The following is a 17475-nucleotide window of genomic DNA, read 5'->3' on the forward strand; positions in this document are numbered from 1 at the left end:
ATCAAACTTTTACAATGAATAAATCAATATGTTTACTACAAGGGACAAATATAGATTTGTTTAATGTAAACACATTAGAAAGAGAGCGGGAAACCAGGTTAAATGTAATGGTACACAATACTTTTTTTTTTTCAAGTTCTTCTGCTGTTTTAAATGAACTTTTTTCCCTCCAAAGTGGTTGTCAAGCTTTTATTTGTTTGTATTGCATATAAATTAAGATGACAATACATCAAACAAGGAGAATTGTGGGTGTAATTGCTGCAGATAGCCACATAAATCTCAGTCTCACACAAGACTGCTCCGGAGAGAAGGAAATGTATTTCAAATAATTTGGAAATGCAGCTACTGTTTCAGTAATGGAGATGAGAGGAAAATGTACCTTTCCTTAATTAATTTGAACATCTTATAGAGGGAGGACGAGGCGGTTGCTTGTTGGGAGAGTAGCGCCCACTGGGCACCAACATACGGAGGCTGTGTTTGGCTTTGGGTGACGTTTAATGAACTTCTCATGATTATGAGTTCCGATTCTAAAAATAGCCCCCAAAGGACCCCCTTATCTACAGGAGAAGCAGACTTTGTGATGTAGCTCTAGGTTGTATCCTACTGTGATTCAGACTTACAACACCGCGTTCACATTCGCCTCTCTGACAACCAGATGTTTTTCGAGACTGGAGTCGTGTTTTCTTGTAGGCCTGGCCTTAGGCCATCTTTCCATTTTGATGGACCAATGAACATAGAAGAATGAAAAAATTGGAGGGTGAGAGAGAGAGAGAGAGAGAGAGAGAGAGAGGGAGGAAGAAGAAGAGAATGGCATTAATTACTTGTCCATGAATAATGCAGCTTTTCTTGATGAAGGCTTTCAGTAATCTTGGGGTCATTATCAGTTACTTTAAAATGAGTTTGTTTGCAGCATTTCTCTTCCCAAATTATTGTGTGGAAATTTCGTCCCAGAGTTCCACACTGTTCTCTTGATCTACACTGTTCAGAAGATGTGGGTCAGTAAGATTTTGCAATGGTTTTCAAAGTCTCTTATGCTCACCAAGGCTGCATTTATTTAAAAAAAAAAAAAAATGCAGTGAAAACAGCAATATTTTGAAACGAGTCCATTACTCCAGTCAATAAGTCATTTATCAGGGCTCAACTATAAGGATGTCGTACTGGCCCAGACCTGCGTTGCCATTGAAAAGTGCGTTGTCTTTGTACTTGTATATTGACCTCAATTACAGTATAAATTTTTTATTTATACATTTATTAAATTTAAGTTTTATTTTCTGTGATTTATTCTACATTGTTGTCTTCAATTCGTTTGATGTGTCACCAAGATAATTAGTTGGCTAATACAGATAGCTGGCTAAGTTTGCAAAAATTATTTGTCATGGTCTTATGAACATTAGTTAGAAACAATAATTCATCAAAAACCAATCAAATTAATCAGTGATGTTTTTGCATCATTTTCCAGTAGATGTGTATTTTTGGAATGAATTAAATTACATGATAACTGTGAAAAATAGTGAACAAAATATTACATAATAGACTGAATTCTTGAGATTTTTTTTTTTTTATCAACATTTAATCCTTCATTCAAATCGCTAATTACACCTTCGAAACATATAATTGTGATGCTCACCTTAGCTAACACCACTGTTAAAAATGTTATGCATTTAAAAATTTAATGATTCTGTTAGATGCCATATTTAATCATTTATATCAGCCATGAAATCACAAACTTAGGTTGTCGGTTAGCACTGAATGATACATTTGGTTTCATCCACATTGATAAAGTAACATTTTTAGTCTTCCATTCTACTCTGCATGACTATATTTGGACCCGTCAACCAGATGCACTGTGGGTTTTGGTGCATTAGGGAGCAGGTACATAAGCTGCCAATGACAATGTCAGATTCTCAGCATGCAAAAAATGAGGAATCATTAATAAGCAGCCCAGGCAGACTCAGGTGGTACGTTCACCGCAGCACATTAAAAGAGTAACGATGATTTAATTGTCAACTCTTCTGTAAATTGTTTCCAGGCAACCCATCCTAAACGTAATCATCTCAGTTTGATAAAAGAGCTGGAAGGAGAGTAAAAAGAGAGACGTGAACGAGCGCTGTGCAGCATGGGGGGCTGCAAGTGAAGTGTTTTACTGCACTGTCAGATTTTTTTGTCTAGAAAAGTGAAATGTACTCACAGAGGACGACGTTTCGTAAGGCATAAAGGCTTGTGTTCGCTTTCATTTTAATGGTGCATTTTGTTCATGTGCTCGCTTTTGCATGAACCGACCTTTTGTTTAAAGATCAACAGATCTGTGCAGGGATTAGAGAGTTAGTTCTCCAAATGAATGAGAGAGATGCTAGATGGGGGGCTTATCTTGAGGGGAATGGCTGGTTGAAGAGCTATTTGACTGGAGAGCAGGAAAACAATGTGAAGAAAGAGAGTTGGAGGGGAAAAGCGAGCACAGCCCTCTTCTTTAGTTCCCTTTGGAGCTGTCACCCGTCTTGACGTGCATGACTGCAGATAGCGTGCTGACCAGAGGCGGCTGACAGGTGGAGCTGCCCCCCTCATTCAGGCTCCCAGAAACACCTACCAAATACACAGCGTTGGGCACAACCATTAAAGTGTGTCCAAAAATGACAGAAAAATGAGGAAGTTTCCTTCACAGCAGACGGGTATAAATAGAATGCAGTGAAAATTCAATTACATTTGTTGTTGGTTTGTAAAACATTTAAAAACCGTATAATGTGATTATTAATGCTGCATGCACTGTAAACAGTTTTAACCCACTTCAGCATGAAAACAATTTTTTTTTCTTTTTTTTTTCTTAATGTTTTGAATAAAATCAAAGTGATATAAGTTGCAACTTACAGTCGCTCCAAAAGTATTTGGACACTTACAAATGTCTAAATGTCATTGCATTAGATATATAATTGTAAATTAGATATATACTGGTCAACTTGGCATTGAGAAGGGTCACAACGTTTGCCATTTAAGCAGTGATTTTATCTCGCAATTTTTGTCATTTTCCTCATTGATAGAGTAGTGCGTAGATTGATAGATTATTGAATCAAAATACAAAAAGCAAACCAAGTGGTGTGTATATATATTTTTAAATTAGCATAAGCATACTTTTGAATTTGAGGTTCGATATTAAAGTATATATATATAAAAAAAAGAGTAATTTGTTCATGAATCAGACTACACCGTTCTAAATCTTTTTGTTGCATTTAATGTAATGGCATTCAGACATTTGACTTGCAAGTGTCCAAATACTTGAGTCTGCTGTAGTTTATGTTCATTGCACTTAATTCAACAATTTTACATTTAATTAATCATACGAAAAATTTAGCTGCAATTCTCTTTTAGAGCTTTGAGTGAATATCACAGATCTACTGTCTACTGAGGCGTTTGGGTCCTTTGAGACTCAGGCTGCTCAGAGTGACTTCATAATTCACGCATAGCAATGTGCTCCTTGGCCTTTTCCAGTCGAGGTCATCTGAGACAGAGAGGTCTTTCATTCTCGATAGGAGGGGAATAGCAATATTGTAACCTTTTTCAGCCTTTGATTGAGCGGCCAATTAAAATGTATATCATGTAACTTACATTTACATTTATGCATTTGGCAGACGCTTTTATCCAGAGCGACTTACATTGCGTTATCCTATACATTTATACATAGGTATGTGCAATCCCCTGGGATCGAACCCACAACCTTGCGTTGTTAACGCAATGCTCTTACCACTGAGCTACAGGAAAGCTTCATACTAGTGTCACGTTTATGTTCATGTTACTTTCACTTTCATGGACTTTTAGTTTGTATTCATCCTTTGTTTCCGTTTCCTTTGATCAGTTTCCATGGACACTCATGAATCATCACAGCTGTTTGTCATTATATTCATCACCATTGTGGATTTTATCACCATTGTGATAAAATGTTGAAAAAGTGTGATACAAACAACGTTTATGTTGGCATTACCTCATCTACCGTCTTCTTCATTTGGACTAAGCATTATAACTAGCACCCTTACAGCTGAAGTCTTTGTTCCTAGTACATTATTTCTTCAGAAATAATAATTAATCAGATGTTTGATGAAATGACTAAATCAGCACTTTTATGCACACACTCCATAGTTTTTCAGGCCAACAGTGAACTGAAATAAATACAGCTGGAACTGTTTTGTTCTGAAGATGTCCTCCAGTCAATCAATTTCATTGCTTCTCGAAAGTCAAGCGAACATGCCTGAGCTTCCGTTTACCACAACTGATGTGTGAGTTGATGAATGTATATAAATAAAAGTAAATATGCGCAAAATGATCATCATTGACCGTTAAGCCACGCCTTGTTCAACTTGTCGAATGGATACTATTATGCGCTGTTCGTGTTCTTAAGAGCAAAAAACACATTCTGTTTGATCATCCCTTTATGCGTTTCACTTAGATGTCAAATAATTTTGTCAAATTGAGCAGGTAGTGAAACTAAAGCGCTTCTCATTCGGGCGGATGAAGACAACGACGCAGCGTTTAAAGATCACTTCCGATGATTGACATTACAGAATTTACCGGTATTTTGGAGCTGATGTGAATGGTCTCTTATCGGTAAAAAGCCAGAAAGGCGTTGCTTGTGTGAACAGCATATATGTGCATTTACCGGTAAATTAATTCTGGCAATTTTAAGGCAATTTACCGGGATTGGAGTGTGAAAGGGGCTATTGAGAAAATTACGCACACATGTGCATTAATATTTTTATGCTAATTATTAGGGATGTCCCGATCAGGTTTTTTTGCCCTCGAGTCCGAGTCCGAGTCATTTGATTTTGAGTATCTGCCGATACCGAGTCCCGATCCGATACTTCTATAATACATTAAAAAAAGAATAAAGAAGAGCGAAAAAACTGATCCAGGATGTTCCTTATTTTTTATTTAATTCACCTTATTTTAACATTCAACAACTCTGTTAACAAACAGAGCACTTCTGTGAGGTAGCTTGAACAATCAAGTAATAAATAACATAAATTCTTCACTTTTGGACTTTAGTGCAACAGTAAATATAAAAAAAAGTCTAATATATAAACAAATAGCACCTCAACTTAAAATACCCGGCAGGCATGTAAACAAATAAAAGTGCCACAGTGTTTGCAAAGCCAGTAATGTGCTTTTAGGAACTGCACTCCTAACTCTTACGCCGGTTTCACACTGCACGCGTGCAGCGCGTATTTTTTTCGCCGCCCATGTTAACAGATTAGAGCATTCACACCGCACGCAGAGGTGGCGCGGCAGTGCGTAGTAGAGCAGAGCAGCAGTGCCGCGATCGTTTCGGCGCCGAGTCTATTTTTGCTGCGCCGCTTATGCTGAATTAAAGTGACTGCATTGATCATGGCCAAAATACACCGCAGTTTTATCCAAAAAGTGCATTGCCATTGATGATATCTATTGTGTTTTAAACAGTCAATCAAATGACCAACAGCAATTTAAAAAGAAAACAAATGTCCAAAAACAAACTTGTTGCCAGAACAATAAAAACAAAGATGAACCAAAAGTTATATAAATGAAATTATTAATAAAATAAGCTTCTTGACAAGTCTTTTCTCTTAAATGTATTTGAAAACGAAATAAAGCAATGCCAACTTATCCATTATAGAGTAACCTACTCTGTCTGTAGCCTACACAACCCGCGGTTCAGCCGCGCGTGACAAACGCTGCCAGTGTGAAAGCAAAACGCGCGTGTCCTGCTCCTGCTCACCATACGCACTGCTCCTGCGCTGCTTACGCTCTGCTCGCGTGCAGTGTGAAACCGACGTAACTCTGTGCCACCGCATAACTATAGATGTGTTAAAAAATAATGAGAATATATATACATATATATCCGAGTCCTGATCGGGAGGTAACGTCCGATTCCGATCGAGTCTGAAAACACGTGATCGGGCCCGATTTCCGATCACGTGATCGGATCGGGACATCCCTACTAATTATAACGTCTGTCTGCAGTTAAGAGAAAGCGATCATTGTGTGATGATTGAATTAAATAGTGTGACATTGATTATGCATGAAAGTGGGTTGAATAATGTGATGTTTTGGATTTATTCTCATCTTTTCATCACAGTGGGCCGATACTGTATATGCTTGTGGCTTCATAATTTTTTTCTGCAGTTATCACAGTTTTTTTTTATTAATTTAAGTTGATATTTTTCTTGGTTTTCAAGCCGAGGCCAGAAAGCACTTCAACTCTGAACAAAAAGCAAAGGAACAATCACCTCTTTGAGGAGACAAAGCTCAATTTTGTTTTATATGACAATCAAATTGCATGTTCAAGCATGCAGAATTGCTTTGTGGGTTCAGAATGTGATTGTTTGGTTTCTTGGTCTGTAGAATTAGAGTTCTTAATGTTAGTTAAACTGTGTTCACACCCCAGCAATCCACACAAAAACACAGCCGCGACCACCACACAAGCTCTCGTATGTCTTTTTTTAATGCCTGCTCCAACCTTTTCTGATTCAAAAGCTCTCCAAGTCTCTTCACAATTGCCCTGCATCGCCCCCCTTCTGCAACAGATTGCTTACAAGTACTCCCATTCTTTCCGTAATGTCCTGAACCCCCCCCGCGGAGTTCATGAATATAAGCACTTTTCCCCTCCACTCTTATCCCAACTCCTACCGATCTGCTCTCCTCCTCGCCGCCCGCCGTTTGATATATCATGATCCTCGTTGCATGAAGTCATTACGGCAGGAAGTGGAGAGAAAGGCAGTTCACACTGTTTTGATCTTGGAAGGTTTAAATGATTGGAATCTTGGAGCTTATGATTGACTTGGGAAGAGGGAAGGGTGATTGCTTTTTTCCCCATCCAGCAACCAGTTGAAGGCTGAACAATAACAAGACAGACTTGGAGTCATCTTTTGGGAATGGATTGCGTGAGGGTGTCTTATGGCTTTTCGTTTTAAAACCCCCCTGTGTGTATTGTTTTTTTTTTCTGTACAGATTTTTTATTGAAACAATGCATCTCTCTGCTTCTTGTCCATTTTTAACCCATTTATGACCACCGAGTACCAGTGGATGAAAGTTAAAATGGCTGTTTTCTGCAATTGTGGGAAATTATACTCAGCATCTGCAATCAGCAATTAAACATCTGATCTACAAGCCTCAACACTGTCCTCAGATCAGATGACAGTGATATCAAGTTTGGTCATTTTAAATATTGTGTGTGTACAATGAGAAAATCCATCTGACCTCCTCTTATCACCTCAGCAGTTCCCATAGCAATGGGGTAACCTGACAACAACAGAGTGTGTCACCTTACTTCACATTGTCTTGTTGTAGTTGCTCTCTGTAAAAAAAAGTGAATGAACCAATAAGATATGATAAAGAATTATTATATTTTTGGTCAATGCAAAGGCTGCTTCTCCACTTTCAGACCAACTGCTGTTCTCCACATCTTTCAGTTGAGCATTTTCTTCAGCATTCTGTCTTTGTATTCAGCTTTCAGTTTGGATTTGTCTTCCTGTCTGTCAATGAATAGTTTGGTTGACAAAGCAATCTCAGTTATTTAGGGATTTGAAGAGGTAGATAATTGAATTCTTACAGATATTGAAGGAAAGAACAAAGATAAGCAAGAGAGAACTTCCTGATGGTACCTGATGATAATACCATTATATTTTGATATATATAGCATGCTACTGAATGATGACCATATTCATACCAAAATATAAGTATAAACCAATAACACTGCTGGAATGTTTGGAGTAAGTATGATGTTTTTGAAAGAAGTCTCTTTTGCTCATCAAGGCTACATTTATTTGATCAAAAATAAATTATGAAATATTTTTACAATTTAAAATAACTGTTTTCTATTTCAGTACATTTAAAAATGTAATTTATTCCTGTAATGCAAAGCTGAATTTTCAGCATCATTACTCCAGTCTTCAGTGTCACATGATCCTTCAGAAATCATTGTAATATGCTGATTTGCTGCTCAAGAAACATTTCTGATTATCATCAATGTTGAAAACAGTTGTGCTGCTTAATATTTTTGTGGAAACTGTAAAAAAAAAAAAAAAATCAGGGTTCTTTGATTATTATAAAAATCAAAAGAACAGCATTTATTTGAAATAGGATTTTTTTTAACATTGTAAATGGTTTACTGTCATTTTTAATCAGTCAAATGTGACCTTGTTGAATAAGTATTAATTTCTTTCAAAAACAAATTTTACTGACTCCAGACTATTGAATACTAGTGTATACCATGGCATTACCATAGTATCATTATGATACATGTTCAGAAAAACACTTGGTGTGGAACATGTCCAGTATACCATGTTGCTGTTACATTTTCAAGGTAGGTATAAAAGGGAAAGGAAAAAGGATGTAGTCAAGGGTTTATTTGTTTAGATGAATGCCAAGCACTATGGAATAGACAGTATAGTTGGCTGTTGGAGGTTATTGTGTTCTACAGGATAAACCACAACAACAGCAAACCCACAAAGGGACAACCAGACAGACGGCAGTGTCGGCCTCACAGAGAGTATATTGCCTTTGATCTGCCAAGTCTATCTCTCCGTTTCCCCTGTTTCCCTTCTACTTTTTTCCCCTCAAGATCATCAGTGTGAAATCGCAGCGTCTTCAAACCAAATGTATTTTGTTGCCTTTGAAACTCTTGCTGATGTTGCCAGCTGCTGCCGCTTGAAGAAATAGCTCACCCAAAAATGATGAAACCAATTACTCACCCTCTTGTCGTACCAAACCTGTATTCATTTATTTCTTCTGTGGATCACAAAAGGTTGAGTGAATGATGGCAAAATTAGAATTTTGGGTGAACTATCCCTTTAAATTACCCTTCTTTCCTCCATCCACACACTGAACGTACTGAATCGTGTGAAATTGCAACGCAGCACTTTAACGAAGCATCTTTTCTGGTATCCTCATGAAAATCGAGTTTTCCTCTTTATATAACACAGTTTAAAATGTTCAACATTGCCACACAGTGACACTCGATCCTTCAGCATGCCCTTGGCAAAAATGCAGTAGCACAGTATAGCAGAACTTTGCTTTGTGTTTTAGTACGCAATGCTGTAGTGAAGGTGAAAACTGCTTATGCTGAACATGTATGAGGAAACTCCTCTATATGATGTCAATGTTTGTGACTTCTGCAGCCGTAAGATGATCCTTAGCTGTAAATGTAACCCGACATAAACGTCAAGTCCCAGCGTGATTCACAAACTCTCACTTCACGCTGCGCAAAGTACAGCGGTTTTGCTTTACGCATCACCTAATTAAGAGAGAAGTTTTAAAGTTACATCCAGAGTTAAATGCTAAGTATTGTTTACTGCATCAACAAAAAAGCAGACAGTAATTAAAAAACACTCTGGAGAGAAACGACCCAACATCTGTTCCCAGTGTTAATCTAATTGATTTGAGTCGTGTCACTGCATGGGGTGACTCAAGTCTTTGGGAGACTTTGGATATCAAATACTATAAATGCATTAACAGTACTTCCTGTCCACATCCAATATTCCTTAATTGTGTTATGTGCTGTGAACACAATGACTATACTGTAGCTTTGTTCCAAAACTTTGTGAGATGCCTACCAAGACAGCATTTTAAGGCATGTGTGGGATCAGATTATCAGTTTTATTGAGATAATCTTGAATTGCACCTTTATGACATATCTTTTCTTTGTTTATATCAAGACAGCAGTCTATGGCAATATACAGCAAAGCAGCTCACTGGTTTTTGGAGCAAAGCCTATATACAGTATTTTGTGTCCCTCTACACTGTCTTTTAACCTTTGAAGTTTTTTTTATCTTCGATTGGTTGGAAATGTTTTTGAAGGTTGGTCATGTTTTCATGTAACCGATGGTGCCACTTTGGCCTACAAATGACCATTGTGAGTGAAGGTTAGTGAGTTTTGAAGGCAAAGTGCAACCTTGAACAAATATCTGAACATTTTCACTCAAGAAAAGCACAGGCTCTTTAGTACTGTACTAATGAATCTGTCGGCCTGCTGGTTTTTATTGTTGGTTACACTTATATTAATGTGTCCCTGTTACAGTGTAATTATACATTTAAGTACTGAGTAATAATAATTACAGTGCCCCTATTATGGTTTTTCGCATATTCCCTGTCAAGCAGTGTGTAATATAGCTGTTTGTGAATGTAAACGTTATGAAAAGTCAAAAGTGCACGCTAGATAAAGTTACTGTCTCCTAAAAAAAAAGAATCAACTCTGAACCGCCTAAACGAGTCGTCTGTAATTCTAATCCCACTGTGTTTTGGTTCTATGTTGCTAGATAATATATTTGCATTATGCCTGCCTATGTTGTACGTTGTCTGCCCGCGAACAACTTGACCCGCCCTTAAACACGTCATTTTACTGTCAACTGCTTCCCAAATCTCGGAGTTCAATTCGGGATTTGCAAAACGCTTGCTCTTGAAAGATGGGTCAGTACCCAGTTTATTTGGCCCAGCTTGTTCCTCAGAATCACAACCTGTAAGTATGAATAATTATTGATGTATATATTTTCTACCGGGTGTTCAAAATATGTAGTTTAGTGTTTTATGTTGTTTAAGTTTCCGGCTTACCGGCTAACTCACGTTATTACTGTCTTAACAAAATAGTTAATGCTAATCAGCTGTGGGCCACTATTACCTAAAGCTGTGTCTATTAATGCAGATTATCTGTCGTTCTTACTACTTTGACTAAAGATAAAGGATGGAGCAAGATTTGTTTTGCAAACTTTAATTACATTAGTCATTCACGTTAGTGCATGGGCTAACATATGCGCTGTTATTGATAGTTCCTGCATGTGCACCGCAATAAATTTGAAATATAGGCTACACATCGGTTTGATATCATCGGATTGATATGGTAAGATCGACGTCATCGTTATTGTCTTTAGGGTGTGTACAATCACTGAGCTTTAGGAATCTACCAATCACAACAGACTGGGCCATCTGGCCAATCAGAGCAGAGTAGACTGATTCATCCAACTGAGTGGTTTGAGAATAATTGAAAAATGTGGTGATGTGCAATGTATACTATGAGAAAATGAAAGTTTTTTTTTACCTTTTGATGCATGTAAACCTGTTATAATATCTATTGTTATAATTTAGTATTTTTTATTTTTATTTAATTAATCTAAAAAATAATTCATAAATGGGTATTACGTAATTTTTAAATAATTAAGTAAATGATTGTTAATTTTTTTTAATTATTTTATTTGATCATATAAATAGTAAAAAAATGTATTCATTTTATTTAAAATTGTATTAATCTTTCCATTTTTATGATGCTTTCATTTTATATGTATATTTTTTACTGTTGTTTTTCCCTTCGTTTCATACAGCAAATAACCGTTAAAATGCTTTCATTTAGAAAAATTAAAATGGGTCATCATGTCGTTTTCAATGCTCTATGCTGATATCTAGGAAGCAGAGTGGCTTTTGGCCGATATATAATTTCATTTTGGAATGAGACGCATTTTGTTTTATTTCATTTTTCACAGTTGTTTTTGTGCTGTTGTTCATTCCCTGCCTCTGTTTTTCCCTCATCTGAATATCTCAGTTTAAAAACCCCACGCATCTGGGTATGGTGGACACCTATTGATATGTTTATTGCTTGCAGTTTCCTCTCCCGTTCCAGAGAGAGCAAGAGGGATGGTGGAGGTGTGATAAATGTTGCAGGGCGTTTGGGTCTGAAGAGATCGCGCCAAAGCAGCGCAGCAGCAGTACTGAAGATTGATTTCTCTTATGCAATTCTCCCCAACGTCTGCGATTAATGACCCTATACGCTCGCCATCCATCAGCATCTCCCCTTGCTAAACTACACCAGCCCTCATCCAGGCTCCATAAGCCCACCTATGGCACCACGGCGTACCCCGCAGCCGAGCATTAGCGTGTTGCTAATGCTCTCACACATTCACCTCTTTCTGTCAGCTTAATGGTGATATTGTTACCCTGCACCTGTCCACCAGGCAAATCCCCTACCCCTCCAACACCTCCCCTCGACGGGGGGCTACATGTTGGCCATGGACCCTTGCTGGCCGAGAGCCTAAACATTGCTCGATCCGACATATGTCTCTGCATTTATAGCCATTCTAGTGAGGCTTAGTCACGTAGGATTTACAGTCTCAAATCTGCTTAGATGACACCTTTAGATAAGAACCAACTCTGATTAATAGATTAGCTGTAATCTGGCCTTCAGGAACAAAGGATTTGGGGTTTTGGGTCATTTGTTGTTGTTTTCTGTAATTTGTTCAGCTAAGATTAAGCAAAAGAGCTAAGCAACAGTGCAAATGTACCACAGAGGACCTAAAATGAGGCTTTGGCTTCCTGTTTATTATTAGGTACAGACAAAAAATCAGTTATGGATCTTTTTTTCCCCCGACTTTCCTACCAATCTGTCTGGTTTGCTTGATCTTGAACACAATGCAACTGAACACAATTCAGTTCAAACTTTGTAAGTCTAAGTCTAAGCCTCCCATGTGTGAACCACTGATGAATGAGCCATTGAAGCCGAAAAACGCTGATGTCTGCCCTAGACGTGACACAGTTCTCACATTGCTCAAATTGCTTTGCACACAGGAACTCTAAGAACTTTGAGAATGAAAGCGCCCTAAGAGAGCAGCCATGATGTAAACTATCTTAAGACGTTAAAACTCCCTTTCACATTCGGCTCCCTAAAGATTCGTCCAAGGCCAAAGTCAAAAACCAGTCGCCTGCCTCTTTTATGCTTTTCTTCTAATCTAGAGGACTTAGTGTGAGAGATTTTGTCCAACAAGCCCACTGGATCCACTGGCGAGTCTCTGATACTGTTTAGCCCCTTTCACACAGCATGTTGATCCCGGGAAATTGCCGTAAAAATGTCTTCTGTGTGAACGCAAACACGTCCCGGGATTGATGCCGGGATGGGGACCTAGTAACATTGCCGGGATCAGTCCCGAAACGCGCCCTGTGTGAACAAAAGCCAGGATCATTGCCGTATGGGGTGTGTCGTAGTGATAACTTGACGCACAATGTAATGACGGCTTAACGAATTAACACGTTGAAAAGAAGTCATAATCGGAAAAAAAGTTGTGATTTGACCACGAAACATGTTGCACATAAACAACAAAGTTTGAACATCAACTTCTAATGCCTGATCAGCTGCCATGTTGTTCAAAGCAATGCAAACACTTCCACTGTTGTACAACATGTTTTTAAATATTTAACTGCAAACTGCAACAATTGACCAGTCAGAATCAAGTATTTCAGAAAAAAGTTCATTGTCGCAAACAAAATTATATGTCAAACAAATGATGTTCTTCTGTCAACTTTTATCACGGTTTCCACAAAAAAAAAAGATATTAAGCAGAACTGTTTTCAACATTGATAAAAATAAGAAATGTTTCTTGAGCAGCAAATCAGCATATTAGAATGATCATGTGACACTGAAGACTGGAGTAATGATGGAGCTTTGACATCAGAGAAATAAATCACATTTAAAATAATATTTAAATGAGAAGTTATTTTAAATTGTAATAATATTTCACAATATTACTGTTTTAACTGTATTTTTTTTATCAAATAGTTGCAGCCTTGATGAGCATAAGAGACAAAAAAATATTACCAACCCCAAAACGTTTGAAATGTCGTGTACATATATTAGAAATGTACATTATCCATTCAACATGGCTGTTGGGAGAGTATGGAACAAGCAAAAGAGGAAAAATATCTCTTCTGATAATTGTTCTGGTATATTGTCTCAATGTCAAGATGACCTTGTAATCAAAATTTCCTGTCAAATTTATCTCTGACCTTCCGTTTCCTTCCCGTTTCTCCCCACAGATCCAGTCAACGGTCCCCAGAACGTGAACGTTGTGGACATCCGTGCCCGTCAGCTGACCCTGCAGTGGGAGACCTTTGGATATGCGGTGACACGCTGCCACAGTTTTAACCTGACCGTCCAGTACCAGTATGTGTTCAACCAGCAGGAGTTTGCCGCTGAGGAGCTGATACCGACCTCCTCTCATTACACTCTGAGGGGACTCAGGCCTTTCGTGACGGTCAGACTACGGCTGGTGCTGGCCAACCCTGAGGGCAGCAAGGAGAGCGAGGAGATCGTCAAACAGACAGAGGAAGACGGTGAGCTTGAATAAGCAAGATGGTGGAATCGAAAAGAATTCTCTTTCGTAAATGTTAAGCAAAATTAATATGAGTATTTTATAGTATGCATACAAATGATTACATTTAGTGTTGCTGTCAATGCTGTCAACTTTAGCTCACAGATAGGCAAACAAACATCCAAATAAATTTTTTTCTCATTACAAATTAAACAAATTATAAATGCACTAATCATGTTTGCATGGTTCACATGGTTCATTTAATTTAAAATAAGTTATAAAAGTAGACCTGACTGAACATTACCATGGCTACTTAAAATATACAAATAAATAAATGTAAAATTGATTCAAGAGGAAATTATTTTATATTTTGAAAGGAAAGAGACCATGGAGTGCTATGAGAAACATGAAAGAAACACAGCTTGTAGGAAATCAATTGCCAGACGACACAATTATACAGTTTAGTGGTCATTATATTTCATTATTACAGATTCAGGTATTTCAAAGAGTCATGTTCACATTATATATATATATATATATATATATATATATATATATATATATATATATATATATTTGTATACTGACAGCAAAACTCTTAAAACAACTAAATTTGAAATTGAATAGCATGAAAAGCATAGCTTTTTAATACCAAAACACTGGTTTAGCCTTATCAGAAAAAAATCCCAGAAGAGAGGTATAATTGTAAGCATTATAAATACATTGATTGTCTATTTCTCATTGAATTTATATCTTTTTACTTGAAGGTTGTTTGAGGAACATTTTAAATGGAAGTTTGTTGGGTACAGAAATGATTAACACTGGTTTATGGCATTTAATCGCACTTGGTATTTGAATTAAACAAGAATAAGTGAATTAACCACTAACCTTCGCTGGAGGAATGGCACATGTACAGAAAGGCTGGAGGTTAATATTTTTCTTTTGTACAGTGAAGTAAACACAGCTATTACAGGCTAGAACATCCTTTCATATAGCCAGTATTTTGCATCAGGGACTCTGCTGTTATAGATAAATGTTGACAGTTGTAGCTATTTGCAAGTTAGTTTCACAACATGCCACGGCACTTTCCACATCCTTAAATGCGGAAATGGGAAAAGTTCAATAATCCCAGCCTATTATTTCAATTATCCATGTTTTAATGAATGACTCTTACCTCTGGTTCTTGAGGACTGAAGGGTCTTTTTCAAGTCTTTGTCTTGGAGCGCTCACATGTTCTTTCCGGCTGAATGCAATTCTGAAGCTTTTCAAAGTGCAGGGATGGAAATGCCGTGATCTTTTGGGAAGTACTCTTCAATAGTGGTCATTCATCTTACTTTTGTGTGGCGGTCAAAAATAAACTTAGTTTGCAGAACTAAACTTAGATTGCCAAAAGTGATTTAAAAGACAGCAAATTCTGTACTTTGTTTCATTTTATAGCCTAGGAGGGGAGGGATAGTTACTGCTTTTAACTGTCTTTCGGTATTTCTTTATTTTATAAAAGCATTGGAACATGATAAGAACAAAGAAAACCAATAGTCCTGTTTTTAGTGACAACAAAAGACTAATCTCTCTAGAGATATTCTAAAATAAAAAGCAGCTTTTTGCCTTTTATTAAACTATAATCTCAGGGATGTAATTTTGTAATTAGTGGAGGAGATTCACAATCTCTTCTGGGGTTGTTTAATTGCTTATCTGTATGTGTGTATAAACGGTATACACACATACTGCAGTTTATGCAGATTAATTGGCAACATTTATTCCTAAGAGAATCTTTATTTAATTTTTTTTATTTTTTGGATTAGATTAGATTCGATTTTGACTGTGGTCATGTGTGAATAATTGTACGTTTTAGTTGCCTGTAGTAGCTAGTTTGATTATTTACATACATGTACATTACCATTCAAATGTTTGAAGTTAGTAAGATTTTTGATGTTTTAAAAAAAAGTGTCTTATGCTCACCAAGACTGCATTTATTTGATAAAAAAAATACAGTAGAAACAGTAATAATATGAAATATTATTAAAATCTAAAATGTACTCTTGTCTCATAATCCTTCAGAAATCATTCTAATGATCAAGAAACATTTATTACTATTATTATTATCATACTTTTGTGAACATTGGATATGATTTTCATGTTTTAATAATGCATCCTCTCAGATCTCAGTAGTTGTAATGTTCACTGTGAAAGTGTTTGTATTACAAGATACTAGATTCTCTGCGTTGTGTATTTGGGAATCACTACAGTTCTGTATAGAAGTCAGATCCACTCAGAGAAGTAAATGGAAACAGAATTGTTAGACCATAGCACTGCCCTGCTCTTCCTAAAGAAAAGCAACAAATATGAAACAAAGATGATGAAAGCCATCCTCCTTTAATCCATCTGTTCCATTGATGTGTTGCAGTTAAAAGGAAATCCCAAACGTAGAGCATGTTAAAGCTTCACAGTCTGTGAAAAGACACAATGTTTCTCAGACGGAGGGAAGGTTTGCTTGCAGCGCTTAATTTGAAAATTTCCCAGAGGGAAGCGCTCAGCCTCCATTTACAGTTAATTTCTCCCAGCTTGTTTTTAATGCTGTGCTATAAAACCATGTGAAATAAAGCCTGTTGTCAGGCCTTAGATTATTAGGTTATTGTGCATAATTCAAGCTCATCTCATGTTCTTTCAGTTTTCATTTTCATGTTCTGATGAGTCTGTTTTGATATGGATAGAACTCTTTTGGTTATTCAGTATCTGCTCTTGGTTGCCGCACTGATGTTTTTCCTTTTTTATGTATTTTTGCATATGAAAACCTATAATTGCTGTCCTTTGTGTTAGCAAATTGACGGACAGCTGCAACATATCAATAGTGAAGCTGTTCTGTCTCTCTGTGTAACCTTATATGGTGATAATTGAAGGAGGGTGAAATTAACATGAGGACGGCAGACAATTTTCACCTTATAAGGTCAACAACAACACCGAACCCTGTACTGAAACCTGCTTACCCGTAAACAAGCATAAACAGGAAAAGAGCGAGTGTGTTGTTCGGGATTTATTCAGAGATGAAAATAATCAGTAAGATTCAGAAACAAAATGGAACGTGCGACAATTACGAAACCTTTTAAAAGGTATTTGTATCTTGAGAGGGGCAAGCATAAAATGGTAAAAAATTTAATAAATTTGCACCTCAAACTTAATGAAACATCACTCATAGTCTTGTATCATCACTTTAATATGTAAAGAAGCATTCCAGCCACAGGCATGGTTATATAGTGGAAAAGACAGTGGACGGAGGACTGGATCTAATTATATTTCATTGTAACAGTGATTTAATATGCTTGTTGGCTAGTGCCCAATCAAGCTTTTTGAAGAATTGTTGGAAATGTAATTTAACTGGCCTCACTTTGCAGTACAA

The 17475-nt window shown here is 37.0% G+C and overlaps 1 protein-coding gene across 11 annotated transcripts in view; it reads left to right on the plus strand.

The window, feature by feature from the left end:
* Nucleotides 1–17475, plus strand: part of ptprt (protein tyrosine phosphatase receptor type T) — a 246281-nt gene that overhangs the window by 122439 nt on the left and 106367 nt on the right. For all 11 annotated transcript variants that reach the window (XM_082136321.1, XM_082136320.1, XM_082136323.1 and 8 more), the window contains exon 8: nucleotides 13807–14103. In XM_082136321.1, the coding sequence (XP_081992447.1) occupies nucleotides 13807–14103 (297 nt within the window). The remainder of the gene's footprint in view (nucleotides 1–13806; nucleotides 14104–17475) is intronic.

The sequence above is a fragment of the Leuciscus leuciscus genome, assembly GCF_965113295.1.
Source record: "Leuciscus leuciscus genome assembly, chromosome: 14".
Lineage (NCBI taxonomy): Eukaryota > Metazoa > Chordata > Actinopteri > Cypriniformes > Leuciscidae > Leuciscus > Leuciscus leuciscus.